Below are 12,366 nucleotides of genomic sequence, written 5' to 3'. Positions count from 1 at the left end.
GTGTGTAATATAATACATAAATATATAACTATTATACTATATACACTGCTCAAAAAAATAAAGGGAACACTTAAACAACACAATGTAACTCCAAGTCAATCACACTTCTGTGAAATCAAACTGTCCACTTAGGAAGCAACACTGATTGACAATAAATTGTACATGCTGTTGTGCAAATGGATGACAAAAGGTGGAAATTATAGGCAATTAGCAAGACACCCCAATAAAGGAGTGATTCTGCAGGTGGTGACCACAGACCACTTCTCAGTTCCTATGCTTCCTGGCTGATGTTTTGGTCACTTTTGAATGCTGGCGGTGCTTTCACTCTAGTGGTAGCATGAGACGGAGTCTACAACCCACACAAGTGGCTCAGGGAGTGCAGCTCATCCAGGATGGCACATCAATGCGAGCTGTGGCAAAAAGGTTTGCTGTGTCTGTCAGCGTAGTGTCCAGAGCATGGAGGCGCTACCAGGAGACAGGCCAGTACATCAGGAGAGGAGGAGGCCGTAGGAGGGCAACAACCAGCAGCAGGACCGCTACCTCCGCCTTTGTGCAAGGATGAGCACTGCCAGAGCCCTGCAAAATGACCTCCAGCAGGCCACAAATGTGCATGTGTCTGCTCAACGGTCAGAAACAGACTCCATGAGGGTGGTATGAGGGCCCGACGTCCACAGGTGGGGGTTGTGCTTACAGGCCAACACCGTGCAGGACGTTTGGCATTTGCCAGAGAACTCCAAGATTGGCAAATTCGCCACTGGCGCCCTGTGCTCTTCACAGATGAAGCAGGTTCACACTGAGCACATGAGAACATGTGACAGATGTGACAGAGTCTGGAGACGCCATGGAGAACGTTCTGCTGCCTGCAACATCCTCCAGCATGACCGGTTTGGCGGTGGGTCAGTCATGGTGTGGGGTGGCATTTCTTTGTGGGGCCGCACAGCCCTCCATGTGCTCGCCAGAGGTAGCCTGACTGCCATTAGGTACCGAGATGAGATCATCAGACCCCTTGTGAGACCATATGCTGACACATGCACATTTGTGGCCTGCTGGAGGTCATTTTGCAGGGCTCTGGCAGTGCTCCTCCTTGCACAAAGGCGGAGGTAGCGGTCCTGCTGCTGGGTTGTTGCCCTCCTACGGCCTCCTCCACGTCTCCTGATGTACTGGCCTGTCTCCTGGTAGCGCCTCCATGCTCTGGACACTACGCTGACAGACACAGCAAACCTTCTTGCCACAGCTTGCATTGATGTGCCTTCCTGGATGAGCTGCACTACCTGAGCCACTTGTGTGAGTTGTAGACTCCGTCTCATGCTACCACTAGAGTGAAAGCACCGCCAGCATTCAAAAGTGACCAAAACATCAGCCAGGAAGCATATGAACTGCGAAGTGGTCTGTGGTCACCACCTGCAGAACCACTCCTTTATTGGGGGTGTCTTGCTAATTACCATTAATTTCCACCTTTTGTCTATTCCATTTGCACAACAGCATGTGGAATTTATTGTCAGTGTTGCTTCCTAAGTAGACAGTTTGATTTCACAGAAGTGTGATTGACTTGGAGTTACATTGTGTTGTTTAAGTGTTCCCTTTATTTTTTTGAGCAGTGTATGTACTTGTGAGTGTATGTAACTCTGACATACTGTTAACACAGGGCAGTTTGACTCAAGATTTCAGTGATTCTTTTCATTTCTACACTAGCCGAACAGAATAACAATACTGTGTCATAAATTACGTATTGAAATGAATGTCAAATCAAAAAGCTTATATGGACAATGAAGTTCACAGAATGAAGTAAGGTATTACAGGTGGGAAATGCAGCTTTCATTTGACAGTACGCCAACTTCCAAGTTAATGTGGAAATGCACAACACTGCTATTAGGGATGTTATTGACATATACTTCTCTGGGTGGTTCATTCTCAATACACTGCCTTCTCAAATGTTCCCCTCTAAGGCAGAATCACTCCCACGGAAAACATCTCACACAACCATTGCTGCTGTAAAAGGACTGAAAATGCCCTTCAGAGGCTACGTTAATTCCAATAATCATCTGAATAATTAGCTTCTGTTCAGGCTGTTCTTTGTTCAAACTATAAGAGCATGCTGATTACGCTCAACAAAATATTATCATTGTGAGCAGAGTTCCATTCGTCATCTTTCTCAAGGTCACTGTGTGAAAGCTAATTTTGAGTGAAGGCGCTCTCTCCAGCTCAGTCACTACAGTTATGGTACCTGTGAGAGAACAGCCCAACTTTATCCTTCGCATCCCCATTCCCTAGTAGGGGACAGTGACACACAACACTCCCACCTGAGCCACGTTACCTATATGGTGAGGGTTTCATAACGAGGATCTCCCCATGGGAAAATATCTTTCAGTTTAAATGGACAACTTCCCCTGATGTGAAGTTAGATTCATTACAGGAGTGTAACTGAAGGTAGAAAACAGAAATATAGATGAAAATGTTACTGAGATGTCCTGGTGGTCTGACTGACATGAACAAAGGCTCTCTGTTGTTGACTGCTCCGTTGCCAGGTCCACAGTTCCCCTGTAATAATGATGCAGCTGGTATCAACCTGCCCCAAAATAGCATGAATAATTATGCATGAGGCCATCAAACTACAGGCAGCTCTGCCATCATAAAGTGGCCTCCAACAACAGCATTGATGTCAAATATCTGGCTAACCGTTGCTTCTTACTTCCGATGTTCACTTTAAACAGTTTTATAAAAATTATAAATCAAATCTCCCTTTTTTTAGAAGGCATTCTGAGATCTCCAGGCATTCTCCCCAGCTACAGGGGACAGACAGCAGACAGGGAGACAGTGCGTGAGGGATAATTCCCGGGCAGACAACACAGTAAGGCTCTTCCGTGCGGTGAGGTTGTATTGTGTTCAGATTAGACAGTGTGATCCATCACGGGGTTACTCGCAGATTTCTATTCATCTAGTTGAGAAATGCCTCAGCATGTGAACGAGAGGAACAGAGAACAAAGGGAGTACATAGTCTCTGGCTTGCCGTGTCGGGGAGGCATTCACAGGGCTGGGAGTTGGCACATCTCAGCTGAAATATGCACCTTGACACAGAATGTATGCTAACAAGCATTTGCTTGCACAGGCAATTTCTCTCATACTGATATCTTATAGCTGCTCTCTAGTGGAGTTCTGTTAGACATTCTGTGTAAGCATTTCACTTGCATATTGTCAAAGGACTCAACAAATGTATTAGAGCTTCATGTTAATGTACCAGTATGTGTGTCAGTGTGTTTCTAAAGGACAAAGTCAATGAGACGTTGGTTTTACCTGTCTTTAATTGTACATGAAAACATTTGTCATGGACCTCTAGCAGCAGAAGCACACCAGAGTATGTTTGCACAACGATGGGTGCACAGCGGCCATCATCCAAAAGACACAATCCTCATTAAAAAGTGTTCATATAATGGTCATTATTATGACCCCCACCACCACCCCACAATAATCATCTCCTGTTTGGTGTCCATATCACAGGACAGCAGTCTTGCTTCAAATACACTCCACATGGTTCTGCATCATACTGCGCATACTGTACCAACAATGTAGGGAACTGCCCCAGTTCTTCAAAGTGAACAAACACACGAGGCAGGGACATAGGGGGTACAGATGTGATATTTTATCACTTCACCTCACAGATGAGGAGGCCAGAACATGCACACACACTAACATACAGACATAAACACACACACACTCACCCCCCTGGCTCTCTCCGTGCTGGACTTTGTATAATAACAAGCTCTTGTCCCTTAACAATCTAGAGGACTGGCCTTAAACCAGGGGATCACAAGAGCACTTGAGGCATATGGGGCAGGAGCCAACATGAACTGAGCCTCAAAACATATCAGTGTATTCTGTTRACGCTGCAACAGCCATATGGAACTAAATGGATGTTAAAAGAATGATAGGCCAGGGCAGTATAATAATGTACTCTAATATTGTTCTCCTTGGCCATTTGTATATCCTTAAAGTCTTTCAACTATTTAGACAATCTATAAATATATTAAAAACATTGTATCCATAGCATTTACTAGTTTCAACATATTTGAAGAAAAAAATGAAAGAGACAGAATGACTGATTAAAAACATTAATTGCAGCGTCATGCTGCTCGAGTCGTAAGTGTTCTCTGCCCCATAGGCCAAGTGTAAATCAGCAGTAGTCAAGATTCATTTATTGAGATTGCCCTTTGACAACTACAATGCGATAAAGAGATGTCATGGGAGGGAGGAGGCAGGGAGATGGAATCAGGAATGTATGAGTGTTAACACTAAGTGAATAAATAACCACAGGTACAGGACAGCTAGAGTAGAGCGCTTGCATGCTGGAGGTGAATAAACCAACAAAGCATGACTCGTGGGGAAAGGAAGGAGCGGTGAGGATACTACTACAGTGACGATCACTAGACCACACGGACCATGATTCTGCCGTTCCAGCACGTCTTGGACTGACTGACATTGTCAACGATGGAAAAGTGCACGTGTGACCTGAGGGAAAATAATCAAGAGCTGCGACATCATTTTCATCAGTAAAGGGTACAGGTACATGGAGGGACATGGACCAGCACTCACTGCCACCACTCACAACTGCTAACTATGCCAAAGAAAAAGGACCATAGGGGTGTCAGACACATTCCACAAACACGGTTAAGCCAACTGCACAGAGGAAGAAAGGAGACCAGAGTCAAATGTCTGGCTGCTGAGAGAGAGAGCAGCCATCTGTCAGTCTGGATACTTGTAAGGAGAGCAGAGCCCTTGGGCTTGTGCAAGGTGGTCCTCAGACAGCAACAGCACACAGAGATCCACCCACTAAACCATTGTGGGATGACATCTATGCAGACAGAGTCTCTCCTTACACCAGTGAAGAAGCTAACCAGGGCTCCAGTTGGAGCGATGCTGCTGGAGCAGCGTTCCAATAGTCTTTCCCAGGTGAGAATAGTGAGGACCCACACCGACAGGCAAAAAGAGCAGGACACGAAAACTTCCTGTCCCCCGCAAACCAGACAGAAAGAAATAAACATTCCATAGTCATACACCCTGTTCTTTTCCTCATATTCCTTCATTTTAAAACTAGTTGTCTTTAGGATCTTAGTTATATCATCATCATCATCATCATCCTATTGTCAGGTTAGGGTTGAGGTGAGTGATCTGTCTAGTGACACTGTGTGTAGCTCTTATAGACGCACGGTGTTGATTCTCAGCGGCTGGACATTCTTGCCGTTGGCGTGGCTCTGCCCGGGGCTGAAGTAGGGGCAGAGCTTGGCCGGGAACGTCTTCTCCCTGTAGGTGTACAGCCAGGACATGTCGTCAGCATTGTAGAACACCAGCAGGCCCTTGGGGTAGTCCAGGTACACGCCCACCTTCTCCAGCTTGCTCTTGACGTTGAGGCGGGTCCAGGGCTCGGTGCAGGCGCTGTACTGGTTGCCGTCGTGCATGACAATGCAGTAGAAGCCGCGGCTGGGCTGGATCTGGATGCTGCCCTTGCGGCTGACCGTCTCGTTGGCCACGCCGATCATCCACTGGGTCTTCTCAGACACCATCACCTCCCAGTAGTGCACCCCGGAGCCGAAGCCCTCGGCCCCCAGCACAGACACCTCCACGTCGAAGCGTCGCGGTGAGTCCTGCAGCGGCTGGGGGTGCAGGTTACCATAGGCTACGATGGTGCAGTCATCTGATAGGATGAGTCTCTGGTGGGCTGTGACGGGGTCTAAGGTCAAAGCTGCTGGCACTACGGAGAGAGAGAAGGGACACAATATGTATGGAGATACAGGGTTAACGTGGAGACATACCAGAGACAAGCAGACAGGGCTAGCCCAGATAAATACAGTTACAGGATACAGATAAAGACATCTTCTTGAAATACTGTTTGCCAAGAGAGAAAAACACGTATAAAATATGTTATGAGGACGCTCCCTCTCTGACAGACACTAGCTCCAGAACTGCTGTGTCATTTGGTGCACTCCATTTTCACTATCAACACTGTACTGTCTGAGTTCTATGCTGAGGCAGTGAAAATATCCTGGCATCCCATTTCAGCCAGTCCCTGAACTGGAGAGGGGTCCTGACGTCAAGTGCATACAAATTGATCTCCAAAACGTTATATTTAAAAAGTGATACATCAGATGGATGGGAGAGGACCAAGGACATTCCGTTTGGAGGGAGGAGCTGAGCTGTGTCAATGGCACAGTCTCTGTCTGCAATGGTCACTGTAGGTTGACTGACTGTAGCTTCAAGCTGGTGTTTCTGCTCTAGCAAAAATGAGCTGATGCCGCTGAAGGACCATATCAGGAACAGAATAAGGAACTGTCAATGGTGTTGGGATGACTCATGGGTAGCCTAATAATCCACTCTTGTAATACACCCTACATCTACTGTTATCATATTTCAGGAAATAAAGAAATCATGAAAAAATATTTGTATCAGCCATGTTTGGGACTGTTGGTTCAAACACTGACAATGCTAAAAACTGAAAATCCCCCTGTAATTCTCACAAAAACCACAAGATGTCACAAATTTCTCTCAACAATTCCTCTGGCTGCCACTAGTCTCGATCAACTACAAATTTTCTTGGGTCATTTAGATCCAATGATTCTTCTTCTTTTATATACATGAAGGGAAACCTTAAGATAAATCATCCACTTGTTTAGAGAGAAAAATAGATTGTTTTTGAGTAAAGTAGTAATATGTTAGGTTAGTATGTTGGGGGCGAGATGCTTTATGATTGATCATTTGTTTCTAGCTGTAATTTAGGCACTGGCTAGCCCAGTTAGCTAACCAACAACCTCACTAGCCGAAAGTCTGAGGTGAAATAAATGCTAGCCAGCTAGTTAGCATAATATGTCTATTATCATAGTCAGCTAATCCCCCAGTTAGCAGGATTAGGGTTAGGGGTCAAAGTTAGAATAAGGGCCAGGGTTAGACTGGCAGGCATAGACTGGTTTTATGGTTTCATGAAGCAGCACAAAGAATTATCCATCCATATCCCACAACATCAACCTCTGCCACATCCACCACAACAAAGTCTACCCAGCACCCACAGGTCTCCAGTGACCTTGCTCTGAACGTCAGCACTCATTTTAGGAAATATAAAGTAGCATATAGTGTGATTAGAAATAAGTGTTTATTGAACCAATACTCATGAGTTGTTTATTTGTTTGTTTTTGTTTAAAGTACTAGTTCTACTACAACAAACAGCAGCAAAGGTCATATTGGAGTTGTCCCCCAGGCCAAGGATACAGGAGGCGAGGCCTAGGCAAAGAAAGGCTGAGTCGGCTACAGTCCTGGAGGACAAGTCAAAAAACTAAGAGAAGAAAGCAAAGGGAGAAAAAAAAAACTGACACTGGAAAACCCGGTGACACTGGAAAACCCGGTGACACTGGAAAACCCGGTGACACTGGAAAACCCGGTGACACTGGAAAACCCGGTGACACTAGAAAAACCCGGTGACACTAGAAAACCCGGTTACACTGGAAAACCCGGTGACCACTGGAAAACCCGGTGACACTGGAGAAAGCTGTGGCGCCACTGAAAAAGGTTGTTCCAGGTTCCAAAATCATGTTACCTCGGTAGATGGGAAAAATGCCGCTTTCCTAAAAAACACATTTGATAAAAATAAAAATCAATCAACTGTAGCCATCTTTTTCCTTTATAGTTTGTTACCTTTGCTTTCTTCTCTTAGTTTTTTGACTTGTCCTCCAGGACTGTAGCCGACTCAGCCTTTCTTTGTGCTGCTTGTCAACAGTTAGACATTGATCTTAAGAATGGGGGGGGGGGGGGGGGGCATCTTACCCCATGTTACCCTACATTCAAAGTACCTTGGCCTCCACTGTTTGATGTTGTACTCATCGATGTTGTGTCATGCAAAGGTATGGAAATAGAGCTGTGGTGGGAGGTGGGAAGCAGTCATTATAGATAGACCTTATATAGTATGAGTCTACAACTCTGTGTTGGCATGGCTGGAGGCTGCCAGCTACATGTAGTTCTGTGGGTTAACGAGGGAGTTTGGCTATAGCACTCCACCCCTGCCTGCTCCACTACCTTGATTTTTTTTGTTCAGTCATTATGGAAAACTGAACTAGAGGAACAATGGCGGCTTGTTCTCCTCACTCACTCCCATTATTAGAGGTGGTTTAGAATAAAACAGACAGAGGGGAATTTGCCAAATCGCCCCCTTGTTCCTCGGTAGTTATATGTTACAGTATAAACAGGAGGCCAGGCCAGTAGCCAGCAGGCAGGACAATGTATTTACCACACAATGACATTGCCAGGCAGTGTGTTTAAATCAATCCATTACAATGCCACTCTCTTGCACACATACAAACAAATGCATTCATACCCGCTCTCTCACACACTCACATGCTATTTTTCTAATTGGGAACATAGATTTAAAAAAGGCACGGGTTTGATAGAAGAGATAGGGGAATAATAAGTCTAAACTATCATCTGATGGGATCGAAAGGCGTTGTGCTGTCACCGTGGCAGCCAGTGGTGATGGATTGGAACCAATTGTTCCATTTGGCACGCAGTCAAGGGAGGCCAAGAAACCACCCTGCCTTCTCACCAGCTACAGGCCAAAATGGGTGAATCTATTGAAGGAGTGAAATATTCCTTGGTGCATTATTTTAAATAACCTTCTCTAAGAGTGAGTGATGGCTGGGGGCTTAGGGWGAATATGAGGAGAGGGGGAGAGAGAATAGCTCAACATCAGCTCTCCTAACAGAGAAGGGCATCTCAACCCTCCAGCCACCATTTTCTCATCACGCAGTTCCTAAAGCTCAAACATTCCATCTATTTTAATGCAGGATTAGCTCCCACTGTGTGAGTCTGTTCCAAGGTTACTATTATTTCCTTGTTCCGTACAAGGCATCAATTTAAAGCCCAATTTAAACCTCAATCTATGCTACCCTTCCATGGTGGAAGACAACGATTTGTATCATTACTGATTGACGTGTTGAGGTATTTGGGAGTATCTAACAATTCATAAGCGGCTCCTGTTGAAGCCCATGCTGTTACACAGTTTAATTGGGTGAGGGTTAACAGTAACCATAGGTGGTGCATACCTGGTGAAATATCCTGAAATAGAGACTTCCATATTGTGTACTGCAGGGGCCCCATGTACTTGGAGGTCGGGAAATCTTCATATGTTAAATTGGTCTCATGTATCTTTCCTTTTATCCTGTGGGGGAAGAAGGACGATCAATGTCATTGTCAATAATCTACTCTTACATTCACATCTCTTTGCGCCCTCTGTGAGATGTCTCGAGTGACCGTCTTTGCGCCCTCTGTGAGACGTCTCTAGTAACTGCACCATTTTCTCTGTATGTTGTTGATAAAAGCATCCGTCAGACTCTGGATGCCCCAAGGCTTAATGTTCTACAGCAGTGTAGATTGACATGGGTGAGGGGGGGGGTTCAGCTGTAATGCTATTACTGTGTCAACCCCCACATTAGTCATTTTCATCACTCCCACATACATATCGAATCTTCTTGAAAGGGAAAGATGCATCTAGATGCCTGGGCTCCGATACAGGAACAAAAGGTTTCAGTTTGATTACGAATCAATGCGATTCAGTTCAATGTGATTCAATGCACTAACATGTGTTGCATAAACACAATTTTCCATTCTAAATTAAAATTTGCTGCTGATGGAGCTCGTGAGCTGGTCTTCCCTGAGCTGGATCTGTCGGAGCTGACGTGTGTGTATGTACAGTGGGGAGAACAAGTATTTGATACACTGCCGATTTTGCAGGTTTTCCATGATAAAAATTACAGACCTCTACATGCTTTGTATCATAGGTACACTTCAACTGTGAGAGACGGAATCTAAAACAAAAATCCAGAAAATCACATTGTATGATTTTTAAGTAATTAATTTGCATTTTATTGCATGACATAAGTATTTAAATCACCTACCAACCAGTAAGAATTCCGGCTCTCACAGTCCTGTTAGGTTTTCTTTAAGAAGCCCTCCTGTTCTCCACTCATTACCTGTATTAACTGCACCTGTTTGAACTCGTTACCTGTATAAAAGACACCTGTCCACAACACTCAAACAGACTCCAACCTCTCCACCAATGGCCAAGACCAGAGAGCTGTGTAAGGACAATCAGGGATAAAATTGTAGACCTGCACAAGGCTGGGATGGGCTACAGGACAATAGGCAAGCAGCTTGGTGAGAAGGCAACAACTGTTGCCGCAATTATTAGAAAATGGAAGAAGTTCAAGATGACGGTCAATCACCCTCGGTCTGGGGCTACATGCAAGATCACCTTGTGGGGCATCAATGATCATGAGGAAGGTGAGGGATCAGCCCAGAACTACACGGCAGGACCTGGTCAATGACCTGAAGAGAGCTGGGACCACAGTCTCAAAGAAAACCATTAGTAACACACTACGCCGTCATGGATTAAAATCCTGCAGCGCACGCAAGGCCCCCTGCTCAAGCCAGCGCATGTCCAGGCCCGTCTGAAGTTTTGCCAATGACCACCTGGATGATCCAGAGGAGGAATGGGAGAAAGGTTCATGTGGTCTGATGAGACAAAATAGGGCTTTTTGGTCTAAACTCCACTCGCCGTGTTTGGAGGAAGAAGGAGGATGAGTACAACCCCAAGAACACCATCCCAAACCGTGAAGCATGGAGGTGGAAACATCATTCTTTGAGGATGCTTTTCTGCAAAGGGGACAGGATGACTGCACCGTATTGAGGGGAGGATGGATGGGGCCATGTATCGCGAGATCTTGGCCAACAACCTCGCTTCCCTCAGTAAGAGCATTGAAGATGGGTCGTGTATGTGTCTTCAAGCATGACAACGACCCGAAACACACAGCTAGGGCAACTAAGGCGTGGCTCCGTAAGAAGCATTTCAAGGTCCTGGAGTGGCCTAGCCAGTCTCCAGACCTGAACCCAATAGAAAATCTTTGGAGGAAGCTGAAAATCCGTATTGCCCTGCGACAGCCCCGAAACCTGAAGGATCTGGAGAAGGTCTGTATGGAGGAGGTGGGCCAAAATCCCTGCTGCAGTGTGTGCAAACCTGGTCAAGAACTACAGGAAACGTATGATCACTGTAATTGCAAACAAAGGTTTCTGTACCAAATATTAAGTTCTGCTTTTCTCATGTATCAAATACTTATGTCATGCAATAAAATGCAATTGAATACTTTAAAAATCATACAATGTGATTTTCTGGATTTTTGTTTTAGATTCCGTCTCTCACAGTTGAAGTGTACCTATGATAAAAATTACAGACCTCTACATGCTTTGTAAGTAGGAAAACCTGCAAAAATCGGCAGTGTATCAAATACTTGTTCTCCCCACTGTATGTATGTATGTATGTATGTACTGTGTACTATATACAGTTGAAGTCTGAAGTTTACATACATCTTTGCCAAATACATTTAAACTGAGTTTATTCACAATTCCTGACATTTAATCCTAGTAAAAATTCCCTGTTTTAGGTCAGTTAGGATCACCACTTTATTTTAAGAATGTGAAATGTCAGAATAATAGTAGAGACAATGATTTATTTCAGCTTTTATTTCTTTCATCACATTCCCAGTGGGTCAGAAGTTTACATACACTCAATTAGTATTTGGTAGCACTGCCTTTAAATTGTTTAACATGGGTCAAATGCGTCGGGTAGCCTTCCGCAAGCTTCCCACAATAAGTTGGGTGAATTGTGGCCCATTCCTCCTGGCAGAGCTGGTGGAACTGAGTCAGGTTTGTAGGCCTCCTTGCTCGCACACACTTTTCAGTTCTGCCCACAAATTGTCTCTGGGATTGAGGTCAGGGCTTTGTGATGGCCACACCAATACCTTGACTTTGTTGTCCTTAAGCCATTTTGCCACAACTTTGGAAGTATGCTTGGGGTCATTGTTCATTTGGAAGACCCATTTGCGACCAAGCTTTAACTTCCTGACTGATGTATTGAGCTGTTGCTTCAATATATCCACATAATTTCTCCCTCATGATGCAATCTATTTTGTGAAGTGCACCAGTCCCTCCTGCAGCAAAGCACCCCCTCAACATGATGCTGCCACCCCCGTGCTTCACGGTTGGGATGGTGTTCTTTGGCTTGCAAGCATCCCTCCTTTTCCTCCAAACATAATGATGGTCATTATGGCCTAACAGTTCTATTTTTGTTTCATCAGACCAGAGGACATTTCTCCAAAAAGTACGATCTTTGTCTTCATGTGCAGTTGCAAACTGTAGTCTGGCTTTATGGCAGTTTTGGAGCAGTGGCTTCTTCCTTGCTGAATGGCCTTTCAGGTTATGTCGATATAGGACTCGTTTTACTGTGGATATAGATACTTTTGTACCCGTTTCCTCCAGCATCTTCACAAGGTCCTTTGCTGT

General features: G+C 45.0%; 1 protein-coding gene across 3 annotated transcripts in view; it reads right to left on the bottom strand.

Moving 5' to 3' along the window:
* Positions 1 to 3,281: 3,281 nt before the first annotated feature.
* Positions 3,282 to 12,366, bottom strand: part of LOC111969803 (E3 ubiquitin-protein ligase TRIM62) — a 45,594-nt gene continuing 36,509 nt past the window's right edge. For all 3 annotated transcript variants that reach the window (XM_023996074.2, XM_023996083.2, XM_023996093.2), the window contains exons 5-6: positions 9,075 to 9,190; positions 3,282 to 5,743 (exon numbers count right to left, since the gene is read on the bottom strand). In XM_023996074.2, the coding sequence (XP_023851842.1) occupies positions 5,190 to 5,743; positions 9,075 to 9,190 (670 nt within the window). In that variant the 3' untranslated portion in view covers positions 3,282 to 5,189. The remainder of the gene's footprint in view (positions 5,744 to 9,074; positions 9,191 to 12,366) is intronic.

The sequence above is a fragment of the Salvelinus sp. IW2-2015 genome, linkage group LG1 (genome assembly GCF_002910315.2).
Source record: "Salvelinus sp. IW2-2015 linkage group LG1, ASM291031v2, whole genome shotgun sequence".
Taxonomy (NCBI): Eukaryota; Metazoa; Chordata; class Actinopteri; order Salmoniformes; family Salmonidae; genus Salvelinus; species Salvelinus sp. IW2-2015.
This window is presented reverse-complemented; position numbering and strand designations above follow the sequence as displayed.